Genomic DNA, 20,409 nt, shown 5'->3' on the forward strand with positions numbered 1-20,409 from the left:
TTTGTGGGGTTTGGAGGAAAAATAGCTACAGCTGGGGATAGTGTTACCAGGGAAACAATGTCCTTATGAGACAGCCAGGGATGGTTTTGGCAAACAAGTGAAAGGAGTATTATCAGTGTGCTTCCATTTGTGTTTGGAATTTAATTCTAGGAAAAACTGGTGTTAGAGGAATATATCATTTCACATAGAATCACTTTTTATAATTGAAAAAATAATTCATGGTAATTATGATAAAAGGTTATATATATAAATAAAGCCCTTTTAAAACTAAATATGCTTTAAATGGAGGTTAAAATGCCTTATTTAAACTATTTAAATTTTTCAAAATGCCTACTTTCAGGTGTATTGTGAAGATCACTGGTGACATGACAGTATCATTTCCAAGCGGAGTTATTAAAGTCTTCACTAGTAATCCATCCCCAGCTGTGCTCTGCTTCAGGGTGAAAAATATCAACAGACTAGAACAAATTCTTCCAAATGCACAACTTGTGTTCAGGTTTGTGTACTTTTCAGTTTTTTTTAAATTTTTTGGCCACACTGTGTGGCAATGTGGAATCGTAGTTCCCTGATTAGGGATCGAACCTGTGCCCCCTGTGGTGGAAATTCAGAGTCTTAACCACTGGACCACCAGGGAAATCCCCAGGTTTGTGTACTTTTGTTTTGAAGGTGAAATTTCTTTTTAAGAAATATTTTCTTTCTTCTTCAAAGCAACAGGAATTCAATTTGAAGACAATATCAAAATTATTTATTATGATTAAATAGGATTCTGCTGTCTTTGTTTTGTTCGTGCTGGTGGTGGTATTAGTCATTGTTAAATCCTTCTCTACTGTACATCTTCTCATCTTTTAGGCAACTTTCTGCTATGTTCCATTCTTTATCCCCTAAGTTTAGTTTTCCCTCATCCCATCTTTTGGTTCATTTCTACTAGTCTTTGCCAGGTCACCAAATTACTACAGAGAGGCAGACGATAAAGATGAATAAATAAATATGAAATAATAATGAAAATATTTCTTATACATACAGTGATCCATCACAATGTGATTCTAACACAAAAGATTTTTGGATGAACATGCAAGCTCTTACTATCTACCTCAAGAAGCTATCAGAGCAAAATCCAGCTGCTTCTTATTATAATGTAGATGTATTAAAGTATCAGGTGAGTGTCATATTATAAAAATCCTTAATTAAAATATTAACAAACAGAATCTTGCATATCATTAAATAATATGTCATGGCCAAATGAAGTTCATTCGAGCAATGCAAGGATGTTTCAAAATCAAAAAGTCTGTTAATAAGCCTATGGAGATTTTGGCCAATTTGATCAAATTCACCATCTATTACCAATTAAAATACTGAGTAAATATAAATATATGAATGTCCTTCACCTGAAAAGACCAGCATATCAGTCTTAATAATGAAATACCTAAAGCATTGAAAGTCAGGAATGGCAAAGACACCCATTATTCCTGTTAGTGTGTAAGATTTTTCTGGATGTGTTAGTATAGTTAGAATAAAATAAGTGGTGATAAATATTGGAAAGGAAGATATAAAAATAGTATTAATTACAGGTGATATATTTCTGGAAAACTCAAGAGAATCAACTGAAAAACTGATGCAGGAGAATTTAGCAAAGTGGTCATTTAAAAAACTAATACAAAAATTAATGGCTTTCAAAACAACTAGTTAGGAAAACTAATGGAGAAAGATATTCTCAATAAAAAAACTAATTAGAGCTGGAGAGGTAGTCCAAGATGGTATAGGAAGATCCTGAACTCACCTTCTCCCATGGATACACCAACATGGTGTATATACAGCTACATGTGGAACAGTTCCCTCTGAAAGATAGCTAAACAGCTCCTTCATATCAGCAAATGAGAAAAGGGCCACACTGAGGCGAGTAGGAGAGGCTGAGACACAGTCTCACTGTAAGCCTCAACCCCATCATGGCAACCCACCATCTGGATGGAACTCACAAATCTGGAGCTTCTCCCTGAGGAACAGAGTTTGTAACCCACATAGACAGCCCAGCTTTTGAGACCTGCACTTGATAGACGAGTCCCTAAAACATCTGGCTTTGAAAACCAGTGGAGCTCGTATTCACAGGAACCAAAGGGCTGTAGGGGTCTGAGAAATGGCTTTAAAGAGCTTGCATGCAGACTCAAGCACCCTAGGTCCCAGCATGCAAGCGGCCATTGGAGAAGCGCACAGACTATATGTGAAAGAGATTCATTTGCTGATCTTAAAGCATCGGCTTGAGGGGCCAGGGCGTGTTGAGATACTCTCCAGGGAATGAGGTGCTGGAGGGCACCTCTTTTACTTACTCCGTCTACTTTGCTAAAGCCAACAGGCACCACTTTATTTTTTATTTTTTATTTTTTTACTATAGACTTTTTCTCTTGGTGGGTGCCATCTTTACACTCCAACCAGTGTAAACCAGGGCTCTCCCTCTCTCATGCTAAAGCTGGCTTTTTATTCAAGACCTCTTTCCTCCTTCCTCAGTGGGTGTCATCTTTGCACTCTCTTCTGTGACACCAGTATCTTCAAGAGGGGAGTTTTTATAGATGTCTGGTGCCCCAGTTTTTGCAGCTGCAGCCCAGGGGACACCCTTGATCTCCTGGCTCTGGAGGCCAGGGGAGCTTGCATTTCTGGGTCGCACAGGACAATAACAATCAGTGAGACAGGTTTGGCAGGCTACTGCCCCCAGGGCGATGCACAGAAAGCAGACTGAAAAACAGCCGTAGTGTTTCTGTGAAAGAGACCCATTTGCTTGGCCTGGAGCAGCAGCCTAAGGGGCAGGCTTCAGGTCTGACACACATCTAGGGGTCTACAGATACGCTCTTAGGGAACATAGGCTGGAGGAATGCAGTCAATTCACTTTCCCTCTGCCTTGCTACAGCTCACCAGTATCTCCCAGAAAGGAACTTATAGACTCGTCTAGAGCCCTGATTTTTATGACTGTCACCCAGGGGACACCTCCAGATCACCTGATCTGGTGGCCAGCAGGGCTTACATTTGTATTCAATCCCACAGGACTATATGTATTTGCATACTTTAAAAGCTGCTGCCTGAGCATCTAGCTTCCTAGTCAGTCTGAATCTATGTGCTGGCAGATTTCCTGCTTTGAAACACTGACAGGTCTTGGCACACCCTTGACAATTAGGAGCTATTAAATATAAAATAGGCTGCTTGGACAATCACAGAGGTTTGAGAGGCAACCAAGAGCTAAGGTGAGGTTGAACAGTAAGGTTCATCTCCTACACAAGGTTACTCTTTCAAGACTGGAAGGGGTGGCTATTTCATCTAATACAAAGAAGCACAGAAAATCAAGTAAAATGAGGAAACAGGAATATATTCTAAAAGAAAGAACAAGATAAAACCTTAGAAAAACACCTTAATGAAACAGAGATAAGTAATTTACCTTATAAAGAGTTGTAAGTAATGGTCATAAAATGCTCACCTCACTTGGGAGAAGAATGGATAAACACAGTGAGAACTTCAACAAAGAAATAGAAAACATAAGAAAGTAACAAATAGAAGTCACTGGGCTGAAGAATACAATAACTGATCTGAAATATATACTGGAGGGGTTCAACAGCAGACTAGATGAAGCAAAGAAAGGATCAGTGAACTCAAAGACAGGGCATTGGAACTCACCTAATCAGAACAGCAAAAAGAAAAAAGAATTTTAAAAAGTGGAGATAGCTTACAGGACTTATGGGACAACATCAAGCAAACTAACATATACATTATAACGGTCCCAGAAGGAGAATAGAGATAAAGGGACTGAAAACTTACTTGAAGAAATAATGGCTGAGAACTTCCCTAACTTGGGAAAGGAAACAGACATTCAGATCCAGGAAGCCCAGAGAGACCCACACCAAGACACATTATAATTAAAATGTCAGAAGTTTGAAAAAAGAATATTAAAAGCAGCAAGAGAAAAACCAAGGGAGCTCTCATAAGACCATCAGCAGACTTTTCAGCAGAAACTTTGCAAGCCAGAAGGGATATATTCAAAGTAAACTTCTAACCAAGAATACTCCACCTGGCAGAGTTATTGCTCAGAATTGGAGGAAAGATACGGAGTTTCCCAGGCAAGCAAAACCTAAAGGAGTTCATCACCAATAAACCAGCCTTACAAGAAATGTTAAAGGGACTTCTTTGCTGAAAAGGGCGGTAATTAGTAACAAAAGTATGAAAGTATAAATCTCACTGGTAAAGGTAAATATATAGTAGAGGTAGTGGATTAATCACATAGAGTGAAAATAGTAAAAGGATAAAAGACAAAAGTAGTAAAAATAACTCCAATAATTAGTGAAGGGATACACAAGATAAAAAGATGTAAAATGTGACATCAAAAACAGAAAATAGAGGGGGGGGTAAAACTGTAGACCTTTAGAATGCATTCAAACTTAAGTTGTTTGCAGCTTTAAATGGACTGTTATGTAGGTTGTTACATGTAAGCCTCATGGTAACAACCAAGCAAAAACCTATAGAAGATACACAAAAGATAATGAGAAAGAAATTAACCATTCCACTAAAGAAAGTCATCAAACCACAAAGAAAGAGAGTAAGAGAACAGAACAGCCAGAAAATAATTAACAATATGCAGTGAATACATACCTGTCAATAATTATTTTAATTGTAAATGGACTAAATTCTCCAATCAAAAGACATAGAGTGGCTGAATGGATTAAAAAAATAAGACCTATTTATATGCTGCCTATAAGATGCTTCCTTCAGATGTAAGGACACACACAGAATGAAAGTTGAAGGGATGGAAAAAGATGTTCCATGCAAACAGAAACCAAAAGAAAGCTTGGGTAGCTATACTTATATCAGAAAAACATAGACTAAAACAGAGACTGTAATAAGAGACAAAGAAGGGCATTACAAATTGATAAAGGTGTCAATCCAACAAGAAGATGTTTAACATTTGTTAATAATTATGCACCCAACATAGGAGCACCTAAATATATAGAGCAAATATTAACAGACCTAAAGGGAGAAATAGACAGCAATACAGTAATAGTAGGGGACTTTAATACCCACTTTTATTAATAGATAAGTTATCCCGACAGAAATCAGTAAGGAAACATCAGCCTTATATGACATGTTAGACCAGATGGACTTAACAGATATACAGAAAACATTCCATCCAAAAGCAGCAGAGTGCACATTCTTCTCAACTGCATATGGAACATTCGCCAGGACCATATATTAGGTGAAAAAACAAGTCATAATAAATTTAACATTGGAGTCAAATCAATCATCTCTTTTAGGACCACAGTGGTATGAAACTAGAAATCAGTTACAAGAAGAAGACTGGAAACATCACAAATATGGATAGATTAAACAATATGCTACTGAGTAACCAACAGGTCAATGAAGAAATCAAAGGAGAAATCAAAAAATACTTTGAAACAAATGAAAATGGAAATACAACATACCAAAAATTCATGGGATGCAGCAGAAGAGTTTCTAAGAGGGAAGTTCATAGTGATACATGCCTACCTCAAGAAACAAGAATAATCTCAAACAACTTAATTTTACACTTCAAGTAACTAGAAAAAGAAGAGCAAACGGAGCCCAAAGTTAGTTGAAGGAAGGTAATAACAAAGATCAGAGCAGAAATAATTAGAGACTAAAAAGATCAATGAAACTAAGAGCTGGTTCTTTGAAAAGATAAACAAAATTGACAGACCTTTATCTAGACTCACCAAGAAAAAAGGAGGGCTCAAATCAGAAATGAAGGAGGAGCTGTTACAACTAATACTACTGAAATAGAGACTCATAAGATACTACCATGAACAATTATATGCCAACGCATTGCCAGCAACCTACAAGAAATGTATACATTTCTAGGGACATACAGCCAGCTTTCCAACACTGAATCATGAAGAAGTAGAAAATATGAATAGATTACTAGTAAGGAGATATGAATCCATAATCAGAAACCTTCCAACAAACAAAAGTCCGGGATCAAACGGTTTCACTACCAAAGTCTACCAGACATTAAAAGAATTACAGCAATTCTTCTCAAACTCTTCCCAAAAAATAGAAAAGGAGGGAACACTTCCAAACTCATTTTATGAGGCCAGCATTACCCTGATACCAAAACCAGACAAGGACACTACAAGAAAAAATTATGGGCTGATATCCCTCATGAACATAGATGCAGAAATCCTCAACAAAATATTAGCGAACCAACTGCAACAATACATTAAAAGGGTCATACACCATGATCAAGTGGGATTTATTCCAGGGATACAAGGATGGTTTGACATCCAGAAATCAAGCAACGTGATACACCACATTAACAAATGAACATGAAAATCATGATCATCTCAGTAGATTACGGAAAAAGCATTTGACAAAATGTAACATCCATTTATGATAAAAACTCCCAACACAGTGGGTATAGGGGGAACATACCTCAACATAATAAATGCCATATATGACAAGCCTATAGCTAATATGCTCAGTGGTGAAAATCTGAAAGCTTTTCTTCTAAGATCAGGAACAAGACAAGGATGCCTACTCTCACCACTTTTATTCAACATAGTATTAAAGTTCTAGCCAGATAAATTAGGCAAGAAAAAGAAAAGGCATCCAAATTAGAAAGGAAGAAGTAAAATTGTCACTCTTTGCAGCTGACATATTATATGTAGAAAACCTTTAGACTCCATAAGAAAAAAAACTTAGAATACTGAATAAATGAATAAACTGAATAATAAATGAATTCAGTAATTTTGCAAAACTCAAAATATATAAAAATCTGTTGTGTTTCTATACACTAATAATGAACTAGCAGAGGAAATTAAGAAAATAATCCCATTTACAATTGCATCAAAAAGAATAAAATACTTAGGAATAAATTCAACCACAGAGGTGAAAGACCTGTACACTGAAAACTATAAGACAGTGATGAAAGAAATTAAAGACAAAACTAAATGAAAAGATACTCCATGCTCATCGATAGAATTAAAATTGTTAAGATATCCATACTACCCAAAAGCAATCACAGGTTTAATGCAATAACTGTTAAAATTCCACTGGCAATTTTTCACAGAAATAGAATAAACTATCCTAAAATTTGTATGGAATCACGAAGGACCCGAAATAGCCAAAGCAATCTTGAGAAAGAACAAAAAGCTAGAGGCATCACGCTCCCTGATTTCAAACCATATGACATAGGTATAGTAATCAAAACATGGTATTGGCAAAAAATAGACACATAGATCAATGGAACAGAATAGAGAGTTCAGAAATGAACCCACACATACATGCTCAATTAATTTATGACAAAAGGAGCCAAGAATAAATAAACATTGGGGAAAGGACAGTCTCTTCAATAAATAGTATTGGGAAGATGTTAAAAAAAAAATAGTATTGGGAAAACTAAATTAGCCACACGCAAAAGAATGAAACTAGACTACTGTCTTATACCATACACAAAAATTGACTCAAAGTGGATTAAAGACTTGAATGCAAGACCTGAAACCCTGAAACTCATAGAAGAAAACATAGGTGGTAAGCTTCTTAACATCAGCCTTGGTGATCATTTTCTGGATTTGACTTCAGAAGCAAAGGCAACAAAAGCAAAATTAAACAAGCAGGACTACATTAAACTAAAAAGCTGCACAGCGAAGAACATCATCAACAAAACGGAAAGGCAATGTACTGAATGGGAGAAGATTATTTGCAAACAATATATCTGATAAGGGGTTAATATCCAAAATATATAAAGAACATACAACTCAATAGCAAAACAAACAATCTGATTTTAAAAGTGGACAGAGGATCTGAATAGACATTTTTCCAAAGAAGACATACAGATGGCCAAAAGATACATGAAAAGTTGCTCAGCATCACTGATGATCAGGAAGTGCAAATCAAAACCACAATAAGCTGTCATCTCACACCTGTGAAAATGGCTGTCATCAAAAAGACAAGAATGTAGAGAAAAGGGAGCCTTTGTGCACTGTTGGTGGGAATGTAAATTGATGTAGCCACTATGGAAGACAGTTTGGAGGTTCCTCAAAAAATTAAAAATAGAACTACAATATGATCCAGCAATTCCACTTCTGGGTATTTATCTGAGGAAAATGAAAATACTAATTTGAAAAGATTTTTGGACCCCAATGTTCATCGCAGTGTTATTTACAGTAGCCAAGATATGGAAAAACCCAAGTGTTCATCAATAAATGAATGGATAAAGAAGATTTGCTGTATATACACAATGGAATACTATTCAGCCATTAAAAAAAGAATGAAACCTTGCCGTTTGCAACCACATGGATGGACCTTGAGGGCATTATGCTAAGTGAAATGAGTCAGAAAGGGAAGACAGAGATGGTTTGATCTCACTTATGTGTGGAATCTAAAAAACAAACAAACCAGACCAAGTTCATAGATACAGAGAACAGATTGGTGGTTGCTAGAGGCGCAGGGGGTTAGGGGTGGGTGAAATGGCTGAAGGGGGTCAAAAGTTACAGACTTCTGGTTATAAAATAAATAAGTGATGGGGATGTAATGTACAGCATGGTGTCCAAAGTTAATAATACTGTATTGCATATTTCAAAGTTGCTAAGAGTATATTTTAAAAGTTCTCACCACAGGAAAAAAATACTTTGTATGTATGGTGACAGAGGGTAACTAGACTTGCTATGGTGATCATTTCACAATGTATATAAATATCAAATTACTACAGTGTACACCTGAAACTAATATAATGTTACATGTCAATTATACTTCAATTAAAAAAACTTTTTTTTAAAGATCTGTTACAGCATCCTTTCCTGTAGCTACAGTGAACACACAAAAAATTTTTTTAAACTAATTATGAAACACCATCTCTGCTGCCTTGAATATAGTTAGAATGGTATACTTTATTTAAAGGAAGACTCATATTGTAGAAAGCTTAGCTGTTTCTAAATTAGCTTATAAATTTAATGTGATCCTGATCAGAAACTCAGTGGAGGTGTTTATATATTTGTGTCTGGAGACTTGACGGTATTTTCAAGTTCTCAGAGGAATAAAGCCCGGAAAATTAAGTTAAGAAAAGTTTTAAACAGTAACGTGGAGTAATGTTTTAGTTTCAATGGGAAAACTTTGTAAGCCAACAGTATTTAAAATAGTTTGGAACTGGCACAACAATAGATGGCCAGATGAATGAAACAGATTAGAATATCCAGAAATAGATCTAAGAATAAATGGAAAATTCTTTCTATGACAAAGTAGCATTTCAAGACAATGTGGAAATGATTAATTTTTCAGTAAATGATACTGGGGCAGCAGGCTGGAGATTTGGGGAAAAAAATTCAGCTGAATCCCTAGCTCATACCTTTAACCAAAATAAAATCTGCATGTATCAAAGGTTTAATAATAATAAATGAAGCTATAAAGATATGAAAATAAAGCATGGATGAATATATGTATATCTGGGTATGTATGCATGTGTGTTGTGTATGTGTTATAAATGTTTATTACATATTTTAATCTTGAAGTGTGGAAGACCTTTCTGAATACAATACAAAACCCAGAAGTCATGCAATAAGAGAATGAGATACTTGAGACAAAAAGAAAGAAATATGTGTGTTTATAAGATGTTTGGTTAAAACACACAAACCCTTAAACAGAATCAGTATTTAATCTGAGGGAAAAGCATGTGTAATATTGTAAGATAGACCAAAAGGTTTACTCCAAAGAGCCCTTATAAATTAGAAATAAAAGATGAATAACTCAGCTAACTTACGGAAAGATGCTCCATGTCAGTAGTAATCAGAAGAATGAATATTAAGACAACAATGAGATACCAGTTTTAGTTCTCATTAGATTGACAAAAATGAAAAAGACTGCTCTATTAGGAGAGGTGTGACCACTTGTTGATAGGAGTACAAATTAATAGAACCTCTTAGAAGGTAACTCTGTTAGGTCATTGAGTATATGTAACATTTAACTCAACAATTCCAGTTCCAGAAATCTGTTCTTTGGAAATCACACAAATTGAAGGGTGGGGGTGGTGGGGGGAAGGTAGAAAGGATATTCACTGCAGCATTGCTTGGAAACCACCTAAGTACACATCCACAGAGGAAGAGATTGATTAAATTAATTACTGTGGCCATTTAAAAGAATGAGACAGATCTATGTTTGCATCCCTAGAAAGTTTGGAAGTACATGTACCATGATGTTAACAGTGGGGAGTAAGACTAACACCATACACAAAAATAAACTCAGAATGGATTTGAGACCTAAATGTAAGACCGGACACTATAAAACTCTTAGAGGAAAACATAGGAAGAACACTCTCTGACATAAATCACAGCAAGATCTTTTTTGATCCACCTCCTAGAGTAATGGAAATAAAAACAAAAATAAACAAATGGGACCTAATGAAACTTAAAAGCTTTTGCACAGCAAAGGAAACCATAAACAAGACGAAAAGACAACCCTCAAAATGGGAGAGAATATGTGCAAACGAATCAACGGACAAAGGATTAATCTCCAAAATATATAAACAGCTCATGCAGCTCAATATTAAAAAGACAAACAACACAATCCGAAAATGGGCAGAAGACCTAAATAGACATTTCTCCAAAGAAGACATACAGATGGCCAAGAAGCACATGAAAAGCTACTCAACATCACTAATAGAGAAATGCAAATCAAAACTACAATGAGGTATCACCTCATACCAGTTAGAATGGCCGTCATCAGAAAATCTACAAACAACCAGTGCTGGAGAGGGTGTGGAGAAAAGGGAACCATCTTGCACTGTTGGTGGGAATGTAAACTGATACAGCCACTATGGAGGTTCCTTAAAAAACTAAAGGAGGTTCCTTTTAAGGTTCCTTAAAAAACTAAAAATAGAATTACCATATGACTCAGCAATCCCACTACTGGGCATATACCCAGAGAAAACCATAATTCAAAAAGACACATGCACCCCAGTGTTCATTGCAGCGCTGTTTACAATAGCCAGGTCATGGAAGCAACCTAAATGCCCATCGACAGACAAATGGATAAAGAAGTCGGGGTACATATATACAATGGAATATTACTCAGCCATAAAAAGGAACGAAATTGGGTCATCTGTAGAGACATGGATGGATCTAGAGACTCATACAGAGTGAAATAAGTCAGAGAGAGAAAAAATATAAATATCGTATATTAATGCATATATGTGGAAGCTAGAAAAATGGTACAGATGAACCGGTTTGCAGGCAGAAATTGAGACACAGATGTAGAGAACAAATGTATGGACACCAAGGTGGGAAAGCGGTGGTGGGGGTGGTGGTGTGATGAATTGGGAGATTGGGATTGACATGTTTACACTGATGTGTGTAAAATTGATGACTAATAAGAACCTGCTGTATAAAAACATAAAATAAAATTTAAAAATTAAAAAAAAACAAAACAAAACAGTGGGGAATAAGAATGCCAAGAGATAAATTTCCTGTTTCATATATTTATGTCTTATCTGAATTTTTAATAGGGTAATTGTATTAAAATGGCTTATGTTTCTAGTAAATAAATACTTTAAAGAATAAAAAAGTGCTGCCACTTAACGTTGGCTTAAAGTTTATTCCAAATATTTATTTATCATTCATTCAGCAAATATTTATTATTCAGTGCTTGCTAATTGCTGTGAGTAGCATAGAGAAATAGTAAACATAGTAAGTAAATAATGTATGTTGTGCTATGGAGAAAGGAAGGTCTGTAGGGTAAGGTAAGGAAGAGTGAAAATACAGTTTCCAATGTAAATTTAAACAGGATGATCAGAGTAGATCTCGTTGAAAAGGAGTAAGTCATTTGAGCAAGGAACTGAAGAATTGGAAGGAATTGCACCATTTACTGTGGTTCATGTGATTAAACATTTCAAGTTGGAAGTATTCTAACTCCAGGCTTGCAAAACTGCGTGGCGATCCAGTTTTTCTAGCTGTGTTAAGTCTCAGTTCTTATAAAGAATCTTAGAACTCTATGTTGAATGTTGAGAGGTTCTCAAACATTACATGCATAAATAAGAATCACGTAACACGCTGATTTCTGTGCCCTGTACCTAAGCAGTTGAATCAGATCTTCATTTGGAAGGCAGCTATGCTAACCCCTGTACCACCAGTGCCTCCAGGTTTTCTGCATTTGGAGCCAGTGGAATGTGCATTTTAAACAAGCACCACAGAAATTTTATGTAAAAAGTCCCAGGTCCACACTTAGGCCTTTGAGATGAGCCTGCTTCACTCCGCCTAGCAACAGACAACTCCCTCGTTATTTTTGAGTGTGTGAGCTCTTGTGTTCAAGTGTATGTCATTAACATGACTTATTTACTTTTTTAGGTCAAAGGCAATTGTTTGTTTTTTCTCTCTTTAAAGGTATCATCAAATGGTATTCAGTCCACTCCTCTAAATCTTGCAACATATTGGAAATGTAGTGCTGGCACCACAGATCTTAGAGTGGATTATAAGTACAACCCAGAAGCTATGGTGGCACCAAGTGTGCTTTCCAACGTACAGGTGGTGGTACCAGTGGATGGAGGAGTCACAAACATGCAGTCCCTTCCCCCTGCAATATGGTAAATTAAGTAGATTTCTGAATTCCTACTAAGTTTCTGTTGCAATCCCTGAGTCTTAGAACCTAAGCTCTGAAAGTTGTCTTATAAGTTTAGTGTATTTTCCCAAAGAAACCATGCTATAAAAGGTACTGTACATTTTACTAGTCAAGCTATGGTAGCCGCAACCCAAAATAAACAAACTAGTCTTGCTGTCCCCACCCAGACTCTAATGATTCAATACAACTTTACCCTTAGGCAAAGTATGTAACTTCTCTAAACTTTCTTTTTTTTCGTTTTAAAAATAAAGATAATTATTATTTTATAGGATTAAGTATAGCATCTAGCATATCTATAGGAATACCTATCTGGTTAGTCTTTAGTATTAGTTTTTACATCTCTTAACTACCTCTCTTGTTCCCTCCATTAATATTAGTATAGACTCTAACCACTCTTCGTTTATATTAGCTTCACCATTTAGTAATAAAACTGTGTTTTCCTTGAGTAATGAAGGTACTGGGTCACCTATGCATTGTTTTCCTTTCTCTGATCAGTAGAAATGAAAAGAGTTTACATAATTTGGTAAATATCCATTTATAAAGATAATAGTATTATATTTATATTACTCAAACACATTTTCACCAGGTGATACTATTCAAAGTAAATCTAGCACCATAGTTCTAGTGAAATATTTAAAATGTATTTAGTGAGTGTTCATTTATGTACAAGGTACTATACTAGACACATTATCTGAAAACATTTGTTCTTACAGGAATGCAGAACAGATGAAAGCCTTTTGGAAACTCTCTGGTATTTCAGAAAAATCAGAAAATAGAGGTAAGTGTGTGCATGTTTTTTTTTGTTGTTTATAATGTGATGTTAAAATGTTGTTTAAATGGATTTTTTAGGCATGTTTGTGGAAAATTTTCTCCTGGAATTTCATGCCTTCAGTTCTAAAACTGACCACTAGGTGGAAGTTAATACCTTATAATAAGAATGGACCAGTTGAGATTCAGAACACATTTTTTTCCTTCTAGATTGAATATGCTTTCTCGGAGAAAAATAATGTTTTGCTATAGCTTTATAAATATTATGTAAATGCTTATGTTCACATGCTACCATTAAGAGAAGATACCTAATAAAGTAAATTTATAGAAGTCTAGGTAACCTGATAATCGAAACTGAAAACTAATTGATACTAATTAACACACTCTTTAGCTCATTCTTGGGGTCCTCCTGGCCTCCCGGAGATCATGCAGAAGCTTCCAGGCCTTAAAAAGCCCCTCTGTCTTTTCTCTCTCAGGAGAACCTTACCTTGGTCATTTCCCCTTATTAAAACTAACCATCAACAGCCTTTAATTCTGTGATCATTATTTTAAGGAGAAGCAAGTTAATCGCCTCCTCCCACCATGTCTGCATCTGTGTTCCCAATGCAAAGAAAAAGTCTCTGCCTAGTTAGTTGATCACTCCTAGTATATCCCCTAGCTCAATTTAGAATATAATTCCCAGGACAGTCAAGACTTTAACTTTTTTTTTTTTTTTAATTTATTTATTTTTGGCTGCGTTGGGTCTTTGTTGCTGCGCACGGGCTTTCTCTAGTTGTGGCGAGCGGGGGATACTCTTCGTTGCGGTACGCGGACTTCTCATTGCGGTGGCTTCACTTGTTGCGGAGCATGGGCTCTAGGCGTGCAGGCTTCAGTAGTTGCAGCATGCGGGCTCAGTAGTTGTGGCTCGTGGGCTCTAGAGCACAGGCTCAGTAGTTGTGGCGCACGGGCTTAGTTGCTCCACAGCACATGGGATCTCCCCGGACCAGGGCTTGTCCCCTGCATTGGCAGGCGGATTCTTAACCAGTGTGCCACCAGAGAAGCCCGAGTCTTTAACATTTTATTTGCAGTTTCTCTTAATCAAAGGAGAGTTCTCCTGCCCTCTTTTGAATGCCTAATTGATCTCCAGTTACTTTTCCTATTAAGTAGGGTTTTTTGGCGTTTCAAGTTTTGCTCAACTTTTTCCTTTTAAACATTTTAAAGCATAATGTGATCAAAATGTAAAACATATCATCAGTAGTTTTTCTCGTAGGTATTTCTGCATAAAAGTCCAGGAACATACCTCGTATTGTCTGTTGATTCAGACCTGCTGTGCTGAACCAGACTTTTACTACTAAGAGAACAACACATTGTGTGAAATACCCTAGCTAATCTCTAGTTCCTTTGTTCCTGTTTGGTACTTAAAGGTTGCCTATTTTCAGATGGTAAACTGTACTGATTTTTACTCTAACTGTATGGCTGTGAGAGACAAAACTGAGATTCCTAGTTGAAACTGGAAGTAAACCAGAAATGCTACTTGAATTGAGGGTTTACAACCAGTTAGCAAGGAAGAAAGGGTATATTTTCCCCATATTTAATGAAACAGTATTACTGTAAATATTTACCAAGCAGGGAGTTTGTTCTCTTAAAAATAAGATGCAAATTTTCTAACCAGCTATATTAATAGTTTCCCTCTGCTGTTCAGGTATCAGAGTGTCTATGTGAGGAAATGGAAACATCTTATAAATATGGTTCTGATTTGGTTAGTCGGCCTTTAAAAAAAAGATCTCCAAATTAGAATACTGTAAAACAGAAATCTATTTCTATTTTGTCTTTATGCCCAGAAGAGGGACAGGAAATAATTCTAAAGTTTAAGGATTGCCAAGGTGGCTGCTCTTGGCCTGTGGTGGAACTTTCACAGAATTGAATTTTGCATATCAAGAACTGTAAAAGTTTAAGGAGGGCTTGGGCAAGCGTTAAGAATTATACAGCAATTCATCTTCCCAATTGATCTGTGCCACCAGGTGCAATAGTATAGGATGGGTCATTGTTATATTTTCTTCCAGATTTCTCTCTGTAGTGTTCAGCTTCTATACGGGGAATCACAGAATGTCACTCCTACTATCCAGCAATTCTCCTTTCCCCAGCCAGAAACCTGGGAATCCTCCTAGGCTCCTCCTCCTTTTCACCCCTTGATTTCAACTCCTAAATATCTTTCAAATTCATTCCTTTCTTTCCTTCCCCTTAGCCTAGTTCAGATCCCCTTTTCCTGTCACCTAGAGTCCTAGACTATTTTATTGACCTTAGGCGGTTTCCCTACCTTGCATCTTGTACCTTTCTGCCCTTCTACGATACTTATCTGAAATGTTTTGTCTTCCATATCTTTGGTGGCTCCTTACGGTTATTTCTTATGGTGGTTTGTAAAGATATTTAGAGCTTGTTCCTTGCTGCCAGTCTAGTCTCATCTTCTGCCACCCTCTTCCACCTGTACCCTCTTCTCCAGCTCTTCTGGTGTAGATGTAGTTCCCTTAAATGCGTCATGCTCTGTCAGGTCTCCCATCTCTGTACCTGTAGTTACCTTTGCCTGACATACAGGCCCATCATCCCCACACCATTTTATGTGCCCATAGCCTTTTTTTTTTTTTAACAGCATTTATAATATTCGTAATTATTTACTATTTCTGCCTGAGTCATGTTGAATAAATGGTTATATTGAAAAGAAAACCCCTCAGACATAATTGGCATGATGTTAGACCAGTTAAATTTTAAAACGAAGGGTGTTAGCATACTGTATTTGTTTTTCTCTTTCTGACTTCACTCTGTATGACAGACTCTGGGTCCATCCACCTCACTACAAGTAACTCAATTTCGTTTCTTTTTATGGCTGAGTAATATTCCATTGTATGTATGTGCCACATCTTCTTTATCCATTTATACACTACCAAATGTAAAATAGATAGCTAGTGGGAAGCAGCTGCATAGCACAGGGAGATTAGCTCCGTGCTTTGTGACCACCTAGAGGGGTGGGATAGGGAGGGTGGGAGGGAGACACAAGAGGGAGGGGATATGGGGATATACGTATATGTATAGCTGATTCACTTTGTTGTAAAGCAGAAACTAACACACCATTGTAAAGCAATTATACTCCAATAAAGATGTTAAAAAAAAAAAATATATATATATATATATGGGGGGGGGGGAAGAAGGGTGAATACAGAATAGTAATGTTGATACAGCTCTTCCCAATCTTAGCTGTCTTAGCTTCTTTACCTCTCCTGCCCATGATATGGTACTCAGCAGTCCTTTCCTTTTGACTTTATTCCCACTCATCCCTTCTAGGGCTTTCTTCTGAGCTGCCCTCAGACTTATCTTTTGACTCATTTCAACATGCATATAGCATAGGAATCTCAATAGTAAATACCTCTGAAGATTATTATTAAGTCAAAGAGAAGCATGGATGAAGATTACTTAACGAAAATTCAGATTCACTGAATAAAGTCTGACTTGGAAACAGGACATTGATTTGTTTGCTGTACACATTTCACGAATTTGGCATAGGACAAACACAGTTCAGCTTACTTGCTCATTTGCCTTTTTTGGTGTGAAATATATTATCCTGTGTAAGTTCTTTGTTCTTTTCCTTGTAGGTTCTGGGTCCCTCAGAGCAAAATTTGATCTTTCAGAAGGACCCAGTAAACCCACAACACTTGCAGTGCAATTCCTCAGCGAGGGAAGTACCCTCTCAGGAGTAGATATTGAACTTGTAGGCACTGGCTATAGGCTTTCCTTAGTAAAGAAGCGGTTTGCCACTGGTAAGTTGGGAGATTTCAAGCTTTATAATGTACATGGGAAACATTTGTATTCTAACATTTACTAAACGACTGTCAAGTAGTTTATAGTCTAAAGGCATGGAAATTTTTTCTTTGACCTTTGGTACCAAGGTGCCAGATAGAGACACACCTGGGAGAGAGAGTACTCATGGTCAGTATAGCTGAACACCTGTGATCTGATTCTAATGTATTGTAAACAGCAGATGGGAACTGGGGTTTGTATCTGTAACCACAGTGAAAATATTCTCCTTCGAGTTCATTTGAAATTATAATTGCAAAGGTCTGCTTGGTGTTTTTCAGGACGATACTTGGCAGATTGTTGATGGACCTGGGAAAGTGGTTGGCTCAAGGGAGTAGTACAAACCTGCCATTCTGCATTATCTGTTCTTTCCAAACACTATTCTAACTTGTATTATGTCTTTAAGAGCTGACTACAAACATTAAATTGCACTTTTGAAGTGAGTCATCGAAAGAAATAGCACTGAAATGATTTTCAACGCTGTAAATGATCAACTGCAATATTCAGGAAACACATTTATTCAGATTCTCAGTAAAATGAAGTTTTTATAGGCTGAAATTTTAAATTATCTTCAGTGTCTGTGGTTATAGTGTAATATCAGGCCTGAAATTTCAGGAGAGCAAGCACAAAATAATTTAGCTTTCCATAAGTTTTTAGAGTCAGAGATAATTTTGAAATTTTATAAGTTTTGATATTGAATGGATACAGACAGAATGTGAATTCTAAGTTTTGGATAATGTTCATTTATAACACTCAATCAAATTGAGTTTTGTGCCATAAAGTAATCAGACCAGAGTCCAAGGTGTTTGCAAAATCTATAATTTGATTCTCATATAAACATATTAATAAAGTGTAAATGGTGTTTTATATGATTTTTTTTTAATCCTCAAGTGCAATGTGTTTTAAAATAAGCTTGCAAAAGACAGCAGAGAAATTTACTTCTGCAGTTAACTTTATAGAAGTTGTGATTGTTTTGATGAATTAATGCTGTAGATTTAATTTATTTTTATATGGATTGCATAACGTGTGCCTTGTAAAACAATAACAAAACCCAGAAATGTGCCTATCTAGTTTGTGTTCATTAATGTGCCTCACTTTTTCCTAACAGTCTGGATCTTCTATTCAGAATCTTAGAGTAGTCAAGGATTTTTACAAGATAATTGCAATTTTCATAAATACCTTTGGCCGCAATTGGGAAGGGAGTTCAGAATAACTAAAGGACAATTTATACTTAAGAACCCTGGCTTGCTTCTTTAGTGATACACTGTAGCCACTAGAGAAATAACTAATGGCATATGTTTACAGGGGAAAAAATTACCTTCAGATATTCCACCTTAACCTCATCAGAAAGTTCTGCAAAACTGTAATGATAAATTGGTAACTGGTATTTTAACTCTCAATTTAACATTTCCCTTCACTCTATTATTGGAAATCTGTACATTTATTTCCTGAATGTGTTGTGAGCATGAATTTTGTAGTAGTTTGTGAGGAACACACTTTAGAAAAGATTAGTTTTGGCATTTTCAACAATTGGAAAAATTACCAATTTGTATGTTCTTGTTCTTACTTAATTGCCACCTGCTAAAAATAGGGAAATTATTTGAGATGATGGATTGGGTTAAGCATTTCTTAATATTACTAATATTAAATAGTAAATATCCTAACTTTATAGCAAATCCTGATTAATTGAAGGAATTAAATATTTTGGACACGGTTTCATAATTTACAAATGGGAAATTTATTTGTAAGTACCAGTGTCCTGCATTTTGCATAGAAGTAATAAAATGTGTTATATATGATAATTTATATAAAACCACTAATTGTTCTGTTAAGCTTTCCAGAAAACAAAACCCCTCCTACTAGACATTTATATAACGTCTTGCTATATTAAATACAGCAGAAAATCTACTCATTAGTAATATATATAACACAATATGTGCTTAATATATCCATGTTAGCCCAATTCTAAATTTAGATTTGACTAAAGCAATACATAAGAGAATTCGCTAAAATTTTCATCTTTACTAAATAGTGGACAAAATTAGAATTTCTAACTTATATTGTACTCTATTAAATGCCAATTACAGTCCCTTACTGGAATCTTAACTGGAACTGCTTTGCAGTCAAACTGCTTTTATTGGGCAGTTAATATTTTATTGTTGGAATTCAGACACCATTATACTCACCATGTCTGTTTTTAATCAAGTATTACCTTACAATGTACAAACTAGTGAAATGGTTAAACTTCTGCACTTTCCTAATTACCACAGTCTTCATACCAAGTGCTGATACATAAATTTGTATTGGGTGCAGGTTACAATTTTGAAGCCATATGAGTTTATATTGATTTTTTCATTTAAAAATCCACTAATGGTGTAAAAAAGACCAATAGATTTTCAATCGGAAATGTATTTAGCAAGCTGGTTCTTGCTTATGTATAGTGATAAACTTTGTAGCTGCCTCTTTAACCAAGAACTTGTAAACACAGAACTCTAACAAATGTGAGTTTTTAAGAATTGTTATTTACTACTTTGAGTTGTAATTAGAACAATGCAAATCTTACAAAATTTTGTAAATATTTTTGATTTTTTCATAAAAATGTAAATTTTACATAAAAGTTGTGCTCTTAATAAACATGTAATATATAATTTATCAGTTGGTTTGTGTGTTTTTGTACTCAAGCCTCTCAAAAACCAGTGGATTTAGAAAGGAGCAAAAAAAAGGAATTGGAAAAAAGATTTCATCCTAAATATTGAAAATTTTGCTAAATCTGTGTCATGAAAAGGAGCAGTTTAGTTAATCTAGGTCAGGTTGGGGAACCTACGTACCAAACAGGTAGCACTCTTACCACTCGTACCATAGGCTCATCTTTTTTCTTCATTATTCTCTGTTTCCACTTCCCCTGCTCCCACCTGTTCAGAGTGAGTGATGCTAGCTGCTGTGATAAATAAGATCCCGGGAACTTAACACTGTAAACTAGTATGTCGCTCATGTCACGGTTCTAAGGAGGTTGGAGGAGGAGCTCTGCTCCATACAGTAATTCAAGGACACAGGCTCCCTCCATTTTTGTGACTCTGCTCAAAATCCTCTCCATTTGGCTGGTGGATGGGGAAGGAAGGAAACTGGGAGTTTATGGGCCAGGCGCAGAGCTGGTCATGACCTGTGTTCACATTCCTCTAGCCAGAACTTGATCTGTGCTTCCAACTAACT

The 20,409-nt window shown here is 36.0% G+C and overlaps 1 protein-coding gene across 1 annotated transcript in view; it reads left to right on the forward strand.

The window, feature by feature from the left end:
• Positions 1 to 19,851, forward strand: part of FCHO2 (FCH and mu domain containing endocytic adaptor 2) — a gene marked incomplete at its 5' end in the record, with an annotated part of 112,926 nt that extends 93,075 nt beyond the window's left edge. Inside the window, 6 exon segments of the mRNA XM_059919076.1 lie at positions 341 to 496; positions 1,024 to 1,156; positions 12,372 to 12,571; positions 13,320 to 13,384; positions 16,998 to 17,162; positions 17,481 to 19,851. Of these exon segments, the coding sequence (XP_059775059.1) occupies positions 341 to 496; positions 1,024 to 1,156; positions 12,372 to 12,571; positions 13,320 to 13,384; positions 16,998 to 17,162; positions 17,481 to 17,503 (742 nt within the window).
• Positions 19,852 to 20,409: the final 558 nt, after the last annotated feature.

The sequence above is a fragment of the Balaenoptera ricei genome, chromosome 3, assembly GCF_028023285.1.
Source record: "Balaenoptera ricei isolate mBalRic1 chromosome 3, mBalRic1.hap2, whole genome shotgun sequence".
NCBI classification, from domain to species: Eukaryota; Metazoa; Chordata; class Mammalia; order Artiodactyla; family Balaenopteridae; genus Balaenoptera; species Balaenoptera ricei.